This window comes from Mycteria americana, chromosome 10 (assembly GCF_035582795.1).
Source record: "Mycteria americana isolate JAX WOST 10 ecotype Jacksonville Zoo and Gardens chromosome 10, USCA_MyAme_1.0, whole genome shotgun sequence".
In the NCBI taxonomy this organism is placed as follows: domain Eukaryota; kingdom Metazoa; phylum Chordata; class Aves; order Ciconiiformes; family Ciconiidae; genus Mycteria; species Mycteria americana.
This window is the reverse complement of record NC_134374.1, coordinates 8,929,441-8,949,077: the sequence shown is the minus strand read 5'-3', so window position 1 is coordinate 8,949,077 and position 19,637 is coordinate 8,929,441. Positions and strand designations below refer to the sequence as shown.

At 39.1% G+C, this 19,637-nt stretch overlaps 1 protein-coding gene across 4 annotated transcripts in view; it reads left to right on the top strand.

Annotated features, from left to right (window-relative positions):
• The window catches only part of AMMECR1 (AMMECR nuclear protein 1), a 79,635-nt gene extending 60,862 nt beyond the window's left edge, over positions 1 to 18,773 (top strand). Inside the window, exons 3-8 of one of the 4 annotated variants that reach the window (XM_075512835.1) lie at positions 2,248 to 2,362; positions 9,655 to 9,745; positions 11,466 to 11,562; positions 16,478 to 16,551; positions 17,823 to 17,938; positions 18,600 to 18,773. In XM_075512835.1, the coding sequence (XP_075368950.1) occupies positions 2,248 to 2,362; positions 9,655 to 9,745; positions 11,466 to 11,562; positions 16,478 to 16,551; positions 17,823 to 17,932 (487 nt within the window). In that variant the 3' untranslated portion in view covers positions 17,933 to 17,938; positions 18,600 to 18,773. Of the gene's footprint in view, positions 1 to 2,247; positions 2,363 to 9,654; positions 9,860 to 11,465; positions 11,563 to 16,477 lie in introns of those variants that run through there. The other 3 variants (XM_075512834.1, XM_075512837.1, XR_012777260.1) reach the window with 3 other exon arrangements.
• Positions 18,774 to 19,637: the final 864 nt, after the last annotated feature.

Here is a 19,637-nt window from a genome sequence, read left to right as displayed (position 1 = left end):
TTTGAGAGGATGGGGGTTTCTGAATATAATTTTTTAGTTTTTAGTAAAAGGTGGGGTAAAAATATTAAAAGCTTGTATGCATGCACTTATTAAATAAACCCAGGAAGAGCTTTTAAGTGCAGAGATACCACCTCTGGCTCAAAATACCGATGCTATACAGCTGGATTCCTGGAGAGTATTCCAGGAAAGTACCCCTGCATCTTCACCGTGTTCTTGTATTCATTGACTGCTGTTGGTTATTACTTAATACTAGGCTAGATGGACTTCTGGTTTGAGCTGACCCTGTGTTCAGAGTATCCTCCCTTTACATGTATGTATTATTTTTTTTCCCCTCTGCGGAGGGATATGGAGGCTGAATTAGCTGTTCATATTTTCATATGTCGCTATTACGCTGTGGCTATATGAGTTGGTCTCTGGTGTTGCTCTGAAACACCAGGCAACAGAGGATGGTAACTTTGCTTGGTTCCCAGGAGTTACAAAGCTAGCTTTGCAAATCCCATTAACGAAATCTTGGAGAATACCATCTTTTGATACACCTTCAGTGAAAGTCATTAGTTAAATATCACAGGCGTTATGCTTTAAATCTCCTCAGTGTTCCCAGTTCTTCACAAGTCTATGTAGGCCTGTCTGTCCTACGTAAATGTCAAAAGATTTATCTTGGCTAGTTACTTACTGTCCCAACATCATCTCTCCCATCTACAGCAACTTACCTGGGGTTGCCTAGAATTACTCCTAAATAATGGGTGGCGTAGGCCCACTAACTGTTACTTAATTATATAATGAATTTGTCTTCCTAATGAAAATCTACATTTCTGACCTATTTTGTAATGTAGAAATACCAAAGCAAATTCCAGTACTCTGTTGGTTTTGTAATTGTAGCATACCTGGGAAAAATGCCTGCCCTTTCCCCACCCCAGAAAAATAAAGGTTCTATTTTAACTCTTCAGAGTATGGTATTAATTCATGATGGGAAGCTATTTCTGGTTAGAGAGATGATGATTTCCTTTAGCTACACTTTACATTTTTTTGCTTACGCATCCTAATTTGGTCTGCTTTAATCAAGTTACGCTACTGCTTATATGAAATGATGGTATCTGATGCAGAGGTTTCAGCCGTATGCTAAACACCATGGCCATGGCTGTAATTATATCAGCTAATGGCAACCGCTGGCTGTATGCCAAGTAAAAGGAATAAGAATGATCTAATTGTTAGATGAAACAATGAGACGCATGAAGAACTTGGTAGTACTTTAGTAAGTCTCTTAAATTCTCTTTCCTCACCAAAAAGCTCAGTTAGCAGATCACTCTTTTTGTTGCAGACGAGCGTGTTTGTATTCATACATGTCACATTTTAAGTCTTAAGAGAATAAAAAATTAGGAGGCTCACTTTAACCTTCCCTTTGCCAATTTAACTGGTTCTTAACCAAACTTATGCAAGTAGGTTTTTACAAATATTCTTACTCTTGGTACTGCTTACTGTCCGTTAACCGCTTTGTTTTTCAAAGCGTGCTGGAATGTGCACAGATAGCTCCTCTCGGTATTGAGTTTTACCCCATTAGGTGTATGTCTGTCTATAGAATGGCACATTAGCCTGAGGATTAGCGTAGCTGTTTGCAAGCTTCCCTGTTACTAATCATTACGTCTGCTTTGCAGAACATCTTCGAGTCCTGTAGGTTTACGGGTCTGTAGAGCCCTTGGATGTTTTTACCTTTTTATATTCACCTTTGCCAGTAAGCGTGAATATTATTCTTTTTGGAGAATATTCTGCTTGTTTGGATTTTTTTTCACTGAATAATTAAGTTCTACAGTTTGATTACTGCATTACGTGTGTGATTATTGCAGGCTATAGAATTTCCCCCTCTACTTTATGTTGTCTAGTTTAATCCTTTTTGAAAGGGATTTACTAAATTGCAGGTAGAAGAGCTATTGCTTTTGTAACTTTTTCCAAAAACTTTCTGCTGTTTCATTAATAAGATTGTCACAGTAGCAAAATCGGCTCAGGAAGGAATGACCCTCAGAACACCACCTGACTGGCCAGCCAAGAACTGAAACAAATCTCTCAGGAAAAAGTTGGATGTTGGTCAGTGTGTCACACTGGCAACCGGATTATCAAACTGGTCCTCATTTCATCAGGATTTTTTTTGTCCTTTATACTTTTCAGTTGATTCATTAGATCCCTGAACCTTAAAAAAAAAAAAAAAAATCCAAACAAAAAAAATCCTTTGAAATTCTGTTTTGTTTTCAACAGTGCCCTTAAAGATAGTCGTTTCCCCCCAATGACGAGGGATGAGCTGCCACGGCTTTTCTGCTCAGTGTCTCTACTCACTAACTTTGAAGATGTCTGTGACTACATGGACTGGGAGGTAAGGATGTCGGATATCTTTTAAGAAAATTACTTTGATACCATGAACATCTATAGCAGAAGTCACACCATTTAAATTATCTGCATGTATTTAGTGTAGTTGCCAATGTTTTGCACTCTTATACACATTGTTTTGTGCATAGATTCAAAAGATCCTTTTGGTAGGACTGTCATCACCTTAAAAAGTCTGAGCCGTGAAAATGGAATAAAGTTGTATTCTTGCCCACTTAGGCACTCAAAGTAAGAGCGGTCTGCACAGCTGTATTTATGTCTAAGACTCCATCAGGCAAGGTACTGTCTGAGCGATGGTGCCCTGAGACCGCTTCTGCAGCGTCGCTAACTACAGAAACGTGGTAGATCAGTCCATTGATCCTGGAAAGAGGATGTTCCAGTATGAAAGTTAATAGTTTGACGTATGCTTCTGGAAACAAGCGCTGCAAAAAATTGCCATCCCAGAACAAGCTGCCTTTTTTAGCTTGTAGGAGTGAGCCATTTATCTTTCCCAAAACTTTCTTTGCCTTCAGAGCGAGTGGCCTGCGCTGACCCCACAAAGCCCTTATACAATGAGGCCAAATAAATCATTGCTCTTGTTTTTCTTTGGTACTTGTGCATGGAGCTGAATCTATTATCATTGTTAGGTTCTAGGAAACCTGCATGCATTCTCTTGGAACAGCAGCGTAAAAGAGGTTCAGAAGCAAATGCTGCTTTTAGAGTTATTTCTGGGAAGGTATACTGAAGGAAGTGTTACTCAGTATTCTTCTGCTTTTTCAAAATTATTTGGTATTAGGCACTTGCAAAAAGCAAGCTACTGGACTTAAGATGAACTTCTCATCTCAGTGTGACTGTTGTGTTGCTCTTTGAGTCTATATCTGAGCGGACATAAAAAAAAATTTGAAATTGTCATATATGATAGCGGACGTGTTATGATGCCAGAGACACCACACAGGTTACAGTATTTCCCTTTAAGAATGACTCAGCCCTACTAAATATTTAGGATTTCTTAAGAGAAAAAGAGGCTTTCTGTTGTATTCACGCATAACAAATGTATATTGAGTAGAAATTTAATTTGTTGTTAAAAATGGTATCAGAATGGTGGTATCCAGCAGTAACCTCAGCATTATGAATTTTACAGTAGCTGCAAATCTAATAAAAATGCGTTTCCCGTTCAACTCATAATGGCAAGGGCTTCTTACCTTCTGATACGTAATTTTGAATGAGGTGAATGTAAGTTTCCTTTGGGGTTTATCAGCATTTTCACCATAAACAGAATTATTCTTTTTTTTATGTAATGTCGGACCAAAAAATAAATCTGAGCTAAAACTGTGTGTGCATTCTCAACAAGAAGATTTTTTTTCAGAGAAGTAGTTGGTCTTGTAACTGAGCCCTTAGAGTACTTTAAACAATGTTTTCAAGTAATCCAAACTGTAGTGACTTTTAATACTAAACCAAGCTAGAAATCAAAATTAAAACTGGTAGAATTTTTCTGCTTTACTAGGTTGACTTCTGGTAGTAACCATGGTGACGTTTTCAATTTAATTTCGTTTATTATAATTTATTAAAAATCAGACAATGAATACACTCAGAAAATGTCTCTTTGAAAGTATGAGGTGCATAATGAAGTAGCGTTTAGCTCTTTCCATGTGGTAGTCTGTAACTATTACTAGATGCTGTTTTATTCTCTCAATAATAAACCTCTGAGATGACCAAAACATTCATCCTTAAAGAGAAGCTGAAACCAAAGCCTGAGTTCAAAAATCCACTCTCCCTTGGAAAGACTGGTTTTAACTTTGTTCCTCGGGAGACTTCTGATTCATAACTTTAATACTTGGATGAGACACAGGAGGCTTTTGCTTTCTATGTCCCTCCTATGTCTTGTTGCAGAATCCTTGAGACTTCAACAAACAAACTCAATGCATAACTGTAGTCTTGCTCAGTTCTGATTGATTTAATGGATTCTCACGATTCTTCTTATTGGAAAGCCCTGACTTATGAGGGAATGGAGGGCTCAAAAATATAATAGTCCTTGTGTTATCCATTTGCTTAATTGCTCTCTCCCATTTCATTTAAGGTTTTTTTAAATGATAGGTTTTTAAAACCTTTAGCAAATTCCTAGGAATTCTAAGAAATGGTCACAAAGTAGGTTCCATGATTGTTTCTGGTTTTTTGGTTTATTTGATTTTATTTTATTTTTTCCTATAAGTTAAATGTGCTTCTCAAGTGTTTGTATATATAGTTGTGGATGGTCCAAAAGCTTTCCATACAAAAGGGGCGGGGGGGGTGTATAAATAGAGAAAGATAAAATTTGTAATTGTTAGTCCTGAAAAGAATGATTCATTGCTGTTTGTGCGCCTGTCAGTGAGACAGCTGATGTCATCCATGTTTCTTTTAAGGGAGCTGCAGTTATGCAATATTAGTGGCAAAAAGACATTTCAGGATGTCTAGAGTGTAACGTAAAGAGAGATTCTGCATGTTTCATCTCGTATAGTGCTAATTTCCAGATCGTCCTGAAAAACATCAGCCTGGATAGGAGACTTTGCTTCTGTAGGTGTGCTACTGATGATCTTGTGGGAGCCAATTCAGCAATTTGCTGACGGAGGTCACAATATTTCAAAATGGCCAATTCAGACACCTTGCAGTGCTCTGGTGGCTTGGAGACAAGATCATTTGAAGACACGGCTCAGGAGTGTCTCCTGTATCCTGAAGCAGAGTGATAGATCTTCTTTTCTCTGATTAATGAATTATCTTCCCAAACTAAATAAATTAATATTTCAGTTGTAAAAAGCAATGAGAGATCCTTTCGCAGCAGAAACTTCAACCAAGTAAACAGGAGATAGGAGTGAATTGACTATTGGCTCCCATATGATTTTTCAAATTGCTGCCATTTTCACCTTTTATGAAAGTAACTCGGAGAAAGTACAAACCTTTAAAGGACCACTTCAATGCCACGGTTCATGAGGATGCTTCCCAAAATATAATTTAGCATTCTTACTTACATGTGACTTTATGTGAATTGCAGTGCACTCTAGCAGTTGAACAGGTGTAGGGCTTTGAAATGAACACTGGGAGCGTCTGGACTGTTTCTTCATTTCTGCTAGAGAGAACCCATGAAATATTGCTGTGGTCCAGTTGCTGCTGGGGTGGAGTTTCACCACCTTTGCGTCTCAAAGAAATGGGCAACGTCAGAAACTCTTAAGATGTTTCTTTTTTTGATAGTGCTGCTCTTTTATTAAAGATCAGCTATCAAAGGACTACTTGGGAGACAAGTCATAAAGACCAATTATTTTTAAACACATTTGACATTGGTAGCAGTCATTCCTTCCCCGCATAAACTCAGCTTTATCCGTATTTCCATTCTCCTTGACCTCATCTTTTTGACCTGTCCTTCTACCAGATCTCTTCTTCCCTGCACAGATTTGAATTCCTGCCTCAGGAGTTGCTCAGTTTTGCTGTTGATTCTTAGTGCAGATATACTTGCAGCTCATGTTGCGCTGGGAACCGTGGGTGTAGTTAGCAGCACCCCAAAAGAAGGGATGTAGAAGAGTTTGAATAGATTGCTGTGAAGTATCATGGCTTTGGGTCCTGTAGAAGGGACTTCTCTTTGGTTTGTGAAGCTTGTAAGTCTGCAATTTGGGCAAATAAGCCTACACTCAGAAGGTTCTGTGAGTGGATTCAGATCCCAGAAGTGGCATATATAAGGTGTGATCATGTTGTAGGTCTTGCAGTTCCAGCTTTGGTGCTACAGGCTCTGCCTCCTTGAGAGGGTACGGCTGTGAGGCACGTTACAGTGGCAAGTGATTTAATGTATCCCCTGCGCGCTTTTTTGTCTAGAAATACAGAAGAGAAGCAAAGTGCCTCTACTCATTCTCTCTCTATTTCATGTTCTAGCAAATGAACACCTTTTAAATTTATTTTCTCATTAATTTAATTAAGAATCTGTGGGGTTTTTTGCTAGAAGGTAAAGCCTGTCTTGCTAATTCAGACCCTCTCCCTATGTTTTTATTAAAACAATCATAAACATTATGATTGTATGTAATTATAAGAAGAAACTTTTTGGAAAACATTATTGTAATTCCAACAGGGTAATAAATAACTAGAATTGACCAGCGGCTCTGCCTTAAAATACCTTGAAAGAGATCTTTGCCCTGAAGTTGCTGTTCTTTAGTGAAATAAAATCTGCAGAATGGTACATGCTTGCTGTGTTGATACAAAAGGCCTTTAGCCTGTGTGCACTGGTTTAAATATTAGCTTAAATAGTTGTAGCCGATGATGTTGACTAAAAGGTGGCTTTTCATTGTTGCCAAAGTTAGTACATTTAAGAGTTGTGGAAATTCCTTCCTTCCTGCAAGTGCAGCGGCACCAGCAACTTCTGCAGCTCATATTCCTTAGAGGAGAAAGAGTCTTGATCTCAACATTTTATTCTCTTTGGACGGTATTCAGTGATTCCATGTATGTAAATAAATGATTCATTAAAAAAAAGAATGCTTGTCATGAAGTAGAGGGCATATCTCCCGAGTAGTCGTCTGCCTCCATTGTTAAAGCAGAATGTAATATTTAAGCCCTACTAAAGATGATCACAAAGAAGCCAGCCTGTTTGCTACGAATGTGAGGCTAGAAAGCGGTAGAATTCAGCTAATAAAAAGTGGGGCCAGCTTCTAATCAGTAGCAATAGTCGCTTAACCTGGAGGGTTCCATTTCCACACAAGTTTGTATACAGCTATTTCCATAGTACTAGTTAGGTAAATAAAGGGGAGAGCTACTATGTTCTGTGGTGTCATGAGGAATACTGTACAAGGTATAGGCCAACTTGTTTCTTTGAAAATGTTTATAGCTTGCCGCTGTTCAAAGATTGAGCTGACAAACCGTAAGTCGGTAGGAGGATTAGCCATAACCCAGAACAGCCCGATCTGGTTCATCACGCGGTTACGTGAATGCTTGTACTGGTAGAACTGAGAGGCCGGCGAGCAGAGCTTGTCGCAGTTTTAAGTGGCGTGCCGGCGTAAGGGTTGTTCGTCGCGCCATGTTTCTGGTCTGGAGTGGAGGGAGCTTCAGGAACGGGCAGACACTTGTTTCCAACACCAAGGAGGTGTTGCGCTACTCCAGCTCTGGGGTATTCCATGTGGATTCTTTGCAACAGATTCTTTGTTATCTGCTTTAACGTATTTCTGAAAAAATGTTTACAATTCATTCATCTTAAACTAATTAGTGGTAATTGCATGCAAATCTCTTCCAGATTTCAGTGCAGTAGATTGAACGGAATGATTATTTGATGATAATTCACTCCACAGTGGACTAGAAGCTTAATTTCAACAAGGCTTGGTGTTTTAGCTGCTTATCCAAATTCCATGTTGATAGTCTTAACGAGAATAATGTTATTTCTTCCTCTCGTATGGTTGGCGAATCAGTACAAGAGGAACAGATTTGTAAACTGTGTTTGGAACTCTGAGTCAGAACAGTCGAACATGAGAGTTGCTTGAACTTTGGTTTTGGGGTGGGTTTTGGAACAATTTTTTTGTAGCCCAACTGAGCTAGATGTACAGAGGGACGTATTACAGGCAACAATCTAGCAAGTGCTAGAAGCGCTTGGCAAAACAATAAATGTGGTGCATGCCTGATTTCCACTATCCTGCGGTGTATGTAAAAAAATGATTCATTAAAAAAAGAATGCGTATAAATGAATATGAATGTGTATAAATACACAACAAAGTCTGAAGTTCTGTTGAGGTCACTTCAGAAGTAAAATGAAAAATGTAGTTTAATGCAATCCTTAGATTTAGTGAAAGGTCTGTGGTTTTTAATTAATATTGTCACTGGACCTAGTTTTAGGTAGCCTCTGGCCACTTATATAGTGGGCCAAAAAGTTTATATCCACAAGTATTGGATACGTAGTATACAGTATTTCATGCTCTACAACCCTATAGAAATATTTCTGTTGGAGGAGATGGGTTTGTTGCCTTTCTAAGTCTCTCTCTTTATCTCACTTTCCTCTCCCAGTAGATTCCTGTCCGTTTGGGAGGCTGATAGGCAATTGTGTGGTCTTTCTGCAGCTCGGAAGGATACCTGTATGTAGTAATTTCCCTAATAAATGGTAATAGAGGAGAACAGAACTTAAACTCCATCTGCAGAAGAAGATTGTTTGGTTTGTTTCTCCGAACTGCAGACACGTTGTTAATCTACAAAGACTTGCCTGTAGTGTATCGGTATTTGTAGGCTGAGAAGCATGCCATAGGCTTTGAATAAAGTTCTGTGCTGAGCCTGGTAGGCAAGCCAGTTGCAGTCCAGTTAATGCCTTCCAAACACGTACCTACCCCTTACCTCCCGGCTTAGAGAGGAGTATTTTGCGAAATTTCACAGAAGTTTTCATCGATGCAGGAACGTTGGTCTCTTGAGGAAGTCAAAATAAATTCCTGACTGTGCCCATGCCAGTCTTAGCGTGGGTCATTCTTATTTTGCTTGTGTGTGGCTTCCATTTGTTTAACTCAGGCCTGGTTTTGATTAACTGGAGCTAAACAATGAAGAGCCATTTGTACTGGACTAAGAATACTGCTTAGCTATGCAGTTGGAATTCATGCTTCACAGAATGCTATGAAGTTTTCCCAACCAGAGGAATTGTGGGTGCAATTGTGTTGCCTTTTTTTCTTTTTTAAATTTTTTTTTTTTGGCAGTTCAACTTTATATACATCGAACTCCTTGATATTAGTAACTCTGGTTTCCATCCTGGCATTTTGTCATATTAGAGTACTTAGTAGCATGGAAATAGGAGCTTGAAGCTGAATGCTTTGGAATATCTCCTTTTCCTCATCATACGTTAGCAGAAATTTTGAAGGCTCCAGGCTCGAGTTCGTAGTGGGACAAATCTTGCATTGTTCAGTTGTTACTTTGAACAAAATTAATGCTCTTGATTGAAGCATCATTAGATTTGCCAGCTGTTTGGTGGCCTGCAGATTATATCTGGTGACCGGGTGATTTTATCAGCAACAACATTGCTGACGGTGTCAGAGGGAGACAGTGGACTGAGACAGAACGACTTTTGCGTCTCAGCTGGCTTTCCTTCAGACCAGAAATGAAGCTCTGTGGCGGGGAGCCGAGGATCTTATTTGTGCTGCTACTGACCTTACAGGGCTGTCACGGTGACCACCTTTCAAAAAGATTGCGTTCACTTCAGTACCGCCTCTTGAAACTCTTTGCAAAATGGTATTAACCACTGAAAGGCTGACATTTGGGGTTTTATCGTGTTAGAAATCTCTTGTATCTTTTTTCTTTTAATGTACTAATAAAGCTGCCAATTTCTTGCAGGTGGGTGTACATGGCATTAGAATAGAATTCATCAATGAAAAAGGATCAAAACGCACCGCCACCTACTTACCGGAGGTTGCAAAGGAGCAAGGTCATTGTTGCACTTTATTTCATATGATCTGGTGAAGAATTTAAACGTACATATAAATCTAAAATGCAATATTTGACCTTGCACTGATGTCAGATGATGGAGCAATATTTAATTGTAAGAAGACTCTTATATAAAATGCCAATTACATGCCTGTATCAATCCCCTTGCAGGGACTCAGTAAACTGTAGCTGTTTTTTAAACAAGTCAGAAATGCAGTGTAGCTGTAGGACAATAACATTTGGAGGGGTGGTACAGTGCTGTCAACCAACTTTACGGTTGTTAAAAGCTGTCAGTTTTCCTGTAGTTGTTATGCTGTGGTGTTAGTGACATGCAAAAACTCTAGTAAGTGATGGGATGTCTGGTCAGTTATCTTAACAGCTGATTTATTCTAAGTTTGCAAAGATCAAGGTTTTTTCAAATAGGTACTCTCTGCTAGTACTTAATTGTTGTTAAAGTCCCTTTTAATAGAGGCACAGACTTAAGTTTGTGAATTAAAAAAACTGTAGTAGATTTTGTTGAATCTTTTGGACTAAGCAGCTGACTATGACTACTCACTATGGGGTTTTTTTCCCAAGCTTGACAGTGTGTCTCAATCTTTTACATTTTGCATTGCTGCTTTGCTTTTCTTTTTTTTTCTTTTTTTTTTTTTTTTGCCTTTTTATATTTGAGTTGGTCTACTAAGGAATAGGATGAAACCTTTACTGAGGATCATCTTTAATTGATAATTCTGTTTCCAAATAGTCACTTAAAAGTTTAGAGGCTTTCCAAGACAATTTTTTTGCTTTTGTAATCTAAGGTTGGCTAGTTAGAGAAGTGGGTTTTTGTTGAGACCTTTGGTGATCACTTAAGAAGCTTTTTTTAAATTCAGGGGTTTTTTTTAAATTCAGGATTTAAATTGGGGGCGGGGGGCATTGAAATTTCTAAATAGTTTTAGTAGACCATGCATTGCAATCTGACTCTTTAAAGTACCCAAACCTACCCATTTGTATTTTTTAATGTACTCAAAACTACCCCTCCCCCCCCTTTTTTTAATGTAACTATGTGACTAATCTAATTGCATCTTTTGGAAATAACATGTCTAGCAGCTACTTAAAACATTAGGCTTTTAAAAAACAATAAATAGGAGTTTTGGATAGCATGAAGATTTTATTGAGAACAATAATGAATCTGTATTTTTAATCCATTGCTTTTTTTATTACCCAGCCACCTACAATGTAGTAGTTCTGAAATTACAAATATCACTATAAAGTTAAATGGTATTTATGGAGAAATCAAATCTCTGAGGTTCTCTGCACATGTTCAACTAATGATTCTTTTAAATTTTATTTTATACAGAAATTTAATTTTTCATACTGTCATAGCCATTTATAATGTATAAAGTGATTGTGATACATGATCACACCTGAACGTCTCAGAAATGTTTAATTTTGTATCTCACCCCCAATCTAGGACACCTGGATATAGTGGGTCCAATTTAAAATACTTCAACTATGAGATAAAATTATATGTTGTTTGTAGAGCAAACTTAGTGTGTAAAGAAAGCCTATATGTCATATTTCCTTCAACTGTTCTTAAGTAGGGAAGAATGATCTGTATTTTATACAGAACTTCAGCAGAGCACTTTCGTTGTCAATAACATTACATACTGTGCTGTATTTTTGCAACATCTATTCTTATTGCTGTATTTCTCACTAATTTTTACTACTGTAAAATTCAACAGGATGGGACCACATTCAAACCATAGATTCCTTATTGAGGAAAGGAGGCTACAAAGCTCCGATTACTAATGAATTCAGGAAAACAATAAAGCTAACCAGGTATGCAGCCCGGGATACTACAGATAAGTCCTGGTTTTGTAATACTGTGATGTGTTCGTTCCTGGTAAGTGCTTATTTCAGATGTTAATAGTAAGCTTTTCTGTATATATTATTAATGGTTTCTTTCCTTTCACAATAGCAGTATCGACTTTTGAGAATAGCTGTGTCTGGCCTAGGGATAGTGGCGCTAAGCAAGAAAGAAAAGGCTGTTTTTAAATACCAGGCCACATACACATCGGGGTACCTGCACATTTTGTTTCATAACTCTGAAAAATCTTAGCAGTGTATTAGCTCTTGCTTTTTACAGTTTGTTCACGGGCTGTAATGGATCTTCAGGGCATCTTAACAATCTTAACAAGGATTACTTGCCATGTTTAACTATGTCAGGGTATTCTCAGGAGTGAAGACATGAATGTAACCTTTCATTTCATACACTAGTGTATTTTGATTTTGCTAATTTAATAAAATGTGTTCTTGAGGGCTTCTTAGTGGGTGGGAGGCAAAATATTTTAGAATTAGCAGCAGATATTCTGCCCATAATATTGGAGTTATATGGGGAAGGGTGGAGGAGTAAATGTCTGTAAGAACGCCTCTAAAACGATATATTTTTATAAGCTTGCAGTATAAAAGGACTGCTAAACTTTAGTTATCTATTCCATGCTTGGAGAAATAATAATTTTTTAAATCTTGTGTCATAAGGATGTGTTGACTGTTCATTCTCTTTGGGGAGGCCACATTTGACATTTTATTAATACAAAGAACAAAGTTAGAATCCTTTGTCCAAAACTGTTATCCTTCCTATCTTTTATCAGCTTTTAGGGACTCATAGGGTCACAAGATTAGTTCTAAAAATGTTGTATATATTACTCTCGTTTCTGTGTCCTGATTTCTTTGGAAATTCTTTCCTCCTTAGTGCAGCTAAGTGTAAGCCAGACTTGACATCCTTGTCCATTTTTAAAACCCAATCCTTTCATTTCAGACGTTTGAAAATACTTGGATTCTCCTGATTGTTTATGCACTTTTACAGGACAAAGCCCTGAGATTTTGGTTCTTTTCAGCTTCCACGATTGTCATCTTCACGTACAAATCTTGCTATTACTTAGCAGTAGTTTATGTTTAGACCAGATAGAAGGCAAAGCATTTCTTAGAAAAATAAATATTTTAGTATTAGAGGAATTACTTGTTCAGTGATCTTGTGGATGAAGAATAAAGACGTTGTGTCTCAATGACTGTCCAGAATTCTGGATTCTTGTAGGAACCTGATTACTGTGGAGTAGCTGTGACTAAGGAACATGTGCTATTCTGAAGGTTAAATTAGGGAGGAAGGATTCACAGAATCCAGCTGAATTTCCAAATGCAGAACCCCCATCTCCTTTTAATTCAGCTGTACACCTCATTATCTTCTGTTCAAAAAGAATATATGGAGATAGCTGAGGGCAAGAGTAACAGTGCTGTAGTTCTTAAATGGCAATCTCTGTACACCTCAGTAAATAAGGAATATATTTTTCCAAGAAATAAAAACTCTATATAGCACACATTTTCTTCCGGCTACATGATTTTGGTTGGAGCAATGGCATGTGAGCACAGAACAAAACAAAGCAAACCAAACAACCCCCCAAAAACTCACCTCCCAAAAAAACCCCCCACCAAACCCCCCGTGTTTAGTGTATTTAAGTTCACAACATCCAAACTGCTAGCAAAATCCCTGGCCTGATAAGTGGACTAAACAAAGCATAATTTTTAATGTTCAGAAGAAATTTTTTTTTTGGCTGTTTTACTTGCTTAAAAACTCAGCTTCTGCTGACCTGTTATAAACAGTAGTATTAAAATAGTAACCATTTCCCAGCATCAGACAACCTTTTTTAGAGCCTTGTTTTAATAACTTCTTGTCATACAGTAAAACATCTATTGGAAGAGTGGAATCAGTGCTTTTAACTTCTTTTTCAAGTCTCTTCTGAATTAAGTAAATGCCCTGTGTGTGAATAAAGCTTTAAGCTGATCAAAACTAGTCTGTTGCTAACTATGTTCACTTCAAGTTAATACCCAGTAGCTCTGGCCACGTTCTGAAGAAGAGAACTAAAAAACAGTGGAGCTGAAAGATGCGTACCAATTCCAGGGCTCTAGAATGCATAAGGACAGTAACTGCGTTTTCTCTCCCACCTGCTTAACGGAGCAGATGAGATTCTGGTCGGGCTGCCTGTGGCCTGCTTCGTGACGCACTTACAACCAGCTTCGTTAACTGCCAAGCTCATGGTTTAGTTTCATAGTGGCAGGGGATTTCATTCACAGACCAGCTTACTCGTCAAGTGCGGAGTGCCGCACACCAGTCACATCAATTCAAGAAGAGCTGCAGCTCATCTCTGGGCAAGGACCAGCGGCCATTTGGTAAATTAGTACATCGTTACCTTGTTGTATCAAGTGAGCGTGGGCACCTTTGGTGCTCTGAAACACGTCCCCTGAAGCAAAAAGCTGCAAGTGTAAGGTGTTCTGCTCTGTTCCTCTGGCAAAGAGGCAACAGAAGCAAACGCGTTTGCCACCTTAATTGCTGTAGTTGGGAACTCCACGGTAGTTTAAACTTTTGTGTTGGGATGGGAGTGCAAGTGGTTGAGCCATCTGTTGTGGTTTTTTCAGACCTAAAAGAGAACAACCAGAGCAACTCCAGAAGAAAAATATGATAGAAAGGAGAGGTGGCAATATTTTAAGTCACTGTAGCTGGATTCACCAAATCTCATCTGTCAGATCTCGTATGCAAGGTCTTTCTAAGTGGAATTTGTGGAAATGTGGAATAGTGGTGGTTTTGTGTAGATTTTGCACTTCTACAGATAACTGTAAATGTGGCAATATGTTCCTTGTTGTCAAACAATACTGATGCAAGTATATCCAAAATACTTGTTGTCAGGGCCTGGATTCTCCTTTTAGTTACGTCTAGCTGGCTGATGTTATTGCGGGACCTCTCTGCATTATTTTTCAACCATCTTGGGAGTCTGGAGAGGTCCCAGCCAACTGGAAGCTGGCAAATGCTGTCCCATTTTTCAAGAAGGAAGACCCTGGCAATTACAGGCCTGTCAGTCTCACTTCAGTGCCTGGTAAAATTATGGAGAAGGTTATTCTGGGAGCTATTGAAAAAGCCTTGAGAGACAACGCAGTCATTGATCGTGGCCAGCACGGGTTCACGAGGGGAAAGTCCTGCTTAACCAACTTAATTTCCTTTTATGTCAAGGTCACCCATCTAGCTGACCAAGGGAAGGCAGTAGGTGTGGGGTTTTTTGATTTTAGCAAAGCTTTTGATACGGTCTCTCCCAGTATCCTTCTGGACAAAACATCCAGCACACAGCTAGACAAGTCCGTAACACATTGGGTGAGCAATTGGCTGATGGGTCGGGCTCAAAGAGTTTTAGTAAATGGGGTTACATCAGGCTGGGGGCCAGTCACCAGTGGGGCCCCCCAGGGCTCAATTTTAGTGCTCTCTAATGTTTTTATAAATGACCTGGACGCAGGAGTCAAATGTACATTAAGCCTGCCGATGATACTAAACTAGGAGGAGTTGTGGGACTCCCTCAAGGGTAGAGAGGCCTTGCGGAGAGATCGGATAGACTAGAGAGCTGGGCCATCACCAACCATATGAAATTTAACAAGAGCAAGTGCAGGATTCTCCAGCTGGGACAGGGTAGTCCTGGTTATACATAGGAACTGGGGGACGAGAGGCTGGAGAGCAGACCCATGGAAAGAGATCTGGGGGTTTGGGTTGACGGCAAGTTGAATATGAGTCAGCAGTGTGCCCTGGCAGCCAAAGGGGCCAACCATGTCCTGGGGCGCATCCAGCACAGCATTGCTAGCTGGTCAAGGGAGGTGATTGTCCCGCTCAACACTGCCCTGCTGCGGCCCCACCTCGAGTACTGCGCGCAGGTTTGGGTGCCTCAACATAAGGAGGACATCAAACTATTGGAGTGTGTCCAGAGGAGGGCGACCAAGATGGTGAAAGGCCTTGAGGGCAAGACTTAGGAGGAGCGGCCGAGGTCACTTGGTTTGTTCAGCGTGCAGAAGAGAAGGCTGAGGGGTGACCTCGTTGCTGAGGGGTGGCCTCATTGCTGAGGGGTGACCTCATTGCAGTCTACACCTTCCTCAAGGGGGGCAGCGGAGGGGGAGGTGCCAATCTCCTCTCTCTGGTGACCAGTGACAGGACACGAGGAAATGGAGTGAAGCTGCGTCAGGGGAAGTTCAGATTGGACATGAGGAAAAGGTTCTTCACTGAGAGGGTGGTCGGTCACTGGAACAGTCTCCCCAGGGGAGTGGTCACAGCACCAAGACTGTCAGAGTCCAAGGGGTGTCTGGATGAAGCTCTTAGTCATATGGTTTAGTTTTAGGTAGTCCTCCGAGGAGCAGGGAGTTGGACTCGATGATCCTTATGGGTCTCTTCCAACTTGAGATATTCTACGATTCTATGATTCTAGTCTAAAAATAATGTAACTCCATTTAATGTAGCTGGGATTATTTTAAAAGCAGAATTTGGCAGACAATTGATACTGATTGTTTAAAAACAGCCCAGAAATCTGTAGTGCTTGTTACAGTTTTTCTCCTAGGTTTTATATAGAGAGTTGGCTGAAGATATGGGACATTCTCAGTAAATCATCATTAGTTTCTATTCCGTCTACTTTGAGCAACATAGGAGGCAACAATTTTCAACAGTTCTGTTTGCTTAAAATATTTTTCATAAGCACTTGTTTGTCATGTGATTCAAGGATGACCCTGACAACCATGGCGGTTCCCTCCCTGCCCTTGTGCAGCTGACGTCAGTCTAATTCTTAACATCAGAAGTGCAGAGCTGCTGTCATTAAACGTACCACTCGTGCAGTATTTTTAGTGCTGCTTACAGCTTCCTGGTAACAGGTCTTGAATTTGCTTTGCTCTTTTCTAGGTACCGTAGTGAGAAGATGACGATGAGCTACACAGAGTACCTTGCCCATCGTCAGCATCATCACTTCCAAAATGGTATTGGGCACCCCCTTCCACCATACAACCATTATTCCTGACACTGAGCCGCATGACCAGTCACTGGACCTCTCTGCAGACCTCTTCCCAGGAGACCCTGCCCCTTCTTGGTCTAGCTATCTCTATTACTGTACCATTTTATGATGATAGTTTCCGTTGCCATGTTGAGGCTTCTTAGTTGGTTAAGCTCATCATGGCAACGGGAGGGAAAACTGCATTACTACAAAGTTCCCATACTTTTTTTACTATTGAGTCACTGCAGATTTTTTTGCAGCATATATAGCCCTTGGGTTTTTTATGAAATTTTAAATTTTTACTTCATTAACATTGAATTATATCAATCAAGGCTTTCTGTGACTGTGGATGGAAGGAAGAGTTTAAGGATTGCAGCTAGGGATGCTTTGCTTAGCAAAAAGGCATTCATGGCTTTTGCATTAATAGGTGTGACAGGGAATGAAACATATCAGATTCAGGTATTATACTAGACAATGAATTGCATTTTCATAATGTTCTTAATGATGTTGTGTGTACAATATCTCACCCCACAGTAAGGATTTCATGTAGCTATATACATGATCTTCAGATCCAGCACATACAGCCAAAATGTCGAGGCTGACATACAAAATGCTTTTTTGGATGAAGAGAAGCGATGACACGTACAATGAGAGGTGATGTTAACATGGCAGCATTTCCAGAATCAAGGGGTCTCATTGATAGGGCATGGCGTAATCCGGTAGGCTACCACGGACCTTTGTCTCCCGTTCTGTGCTGGGAATCGAGGGCAACCCAGCCCTGTCAAGACTAGTCATGATAACGCATTTGTAAGGAGACGATGCCTTCCTGATGAGCTCAAATTGGGAGTGACGTTTGTTTTTAAAAACAGGTTGGTGAGTAGCAGATGTCGTATTAGGAAGAAAATGGATTTAGATTTTAGTGCCTTTGACTATGACATAACTATATGCTTATATATAAAATTCATAGAAAAAAATATAGCAAATACGCCAGACATTCTAGCAAACTATATTGAGTCTGCTCTGGTGTCAGGTTTTTGGGGATTTTTTTAAAGCGAGATTTTTTTTTTTAATAGCAAACCTATTTTGGAAAAGAAAAATCCTTGTTTTGTTCTTTCTTCTGCTTTTTGAACTTGTTAAGTTTTATCAAGTCATGAATAGTTAGATAAAGTTAACTATTGTTTAAAAAAGAAAAAAAAACTGTTGTAAAAGAGCACAGGACAAATATGCCATAATTTTACATGTTTTCATCTATTACAGGAATAGTACTTGAGAGCTGTAAGTACTGTGTAATAATTCTGATACCCCTCCACACGGTAGAAGAAAGAAAACTGATTGGAATGTTTTCCTGCTGTAAAAATAGGATTTAGTAGAAGGTATGTGTGGTATATTTGCAAGCCCAGTACATGGTAGGAGCTCGCTCCTTGCTCTTGTGCCTGCAGAACTCCCACTAATACCTGTTGTAGTTCAGCGCATATTCTAGGGGACAACACACGCCGTCGGTTATAGAAAAGACCTTCCTACTATGAGTGAGTAAACCACAGTAAGCAGAAATTCCACTTATTTTGAATAATGAATGTTTGTAAATATATAGATATATAAAATCCAAATCGATAAAATCAATTAAAATTCAGTTGTTAAAAAAAAAAATCAGACTAGTTGCAGAAATGTTTCAATAGGGTTTCAAAAACAGATGCTCCTCTCTTATGTGAGGTTAGCTTTGCCACTTAATTTCTATGGAGGTTCTTGTAGAAGGTCTTTGGCATTCCTTCATCCACAGCATTTGATGTCCAAATATTAACATTTTCAGTTGTGATGCCTTAATTTATAAGCAGAGGGCCTGAAATTTCAGGAGCCAAGAGATGCCAGCCAGAAGCTGCAAAAATTAATAGATGTTTATACAGAGGCTATTTTGGATGATACTGTTGTCTTGTTTCTACTTGGGGAACACTTTTAAATGGATTAGTCTTCAAGTGGAAATTGTGAACAAGTGGCTACCTGATAAGAGTTGTGTTGGTTTTTTTCTTGCCCTTATAGGGAAACTGAGCACAAACTGAATCATTCTGCTGCTGCTGCAAAAAAAAACAAACAAAAAAAGTCATCCAACCCCATCTTTATCTGTCATCTCGTTACAGCATGCTCATGCTTCTGTATGAGCTCATTGTTAGAAGTTTTTTAAAAAGATCTATTATATATAAAAATATATATGTATTGAAAGGTGCTAATCAACCTCAAGCAGGTCACGTGACTGGTCATGCGGATCTAAAATCATATCAGATTTTTTAAAAAATCTTCGATATATGCAGATGTTATACAGAATTTCTTACCAGTGTAATAATGATATACTGATGAATAAACAATCCTGCAGGTTTTTAAGGACAAGGTCAGCAATACTTCCCACCATGGCTTGGGGGGGAAAAGGATAGTTTTGTCTCCTTTTTGTATACAGCATAATGCACAATGCATTTTTGTCTATCTCTTAGTAGCTGTTGCTTAAAAATAGAGTTAAAAGGGTGTTATACAAACTGTAAAGGTGTGCTTTCGAAATGAGTTAATGCCAGACCCTTCTGGACCAGAGTTTTGTATCGCTAATTAAAAAACCGTTACAGAGTCTGTGGTCAATCAGATTGTAGGATTTTTTTTTTAACGATTGGAATAATCAGTCTATCTACAGTGTTTCTAGGGCACCTACCTCCTCAGCATGCAAATGCTGAAAACGCTATGGATTGTTTCTGTGTAATTGTGGGTTTATTTGTACAAAACGTGCAGTTCACTGTGACGTGCACTGGGACAGAATAGGTCTGTTTGCTTACAGCTGATCAACAATTGCTTTCACAAATGTCATTCCCTCGTAGTTATGTTTCGTACCCTTTTAGATAGATGGGGTTAGATACAGATTTTTTTTTATTTTTTAATTTGGGGTACTTTATACGAAGTTAAGGTACAACCAAGTAGCTTATTTCACTGTTTTTGAAGTTGGAATGCTAATTTTTTATGAGCACTACTCAGTTTGCCTTATTCATTAAAGAGATTGTCAGGGTTTTTTTTAATTCTTTTGCTTCACGTTCCTAAAAA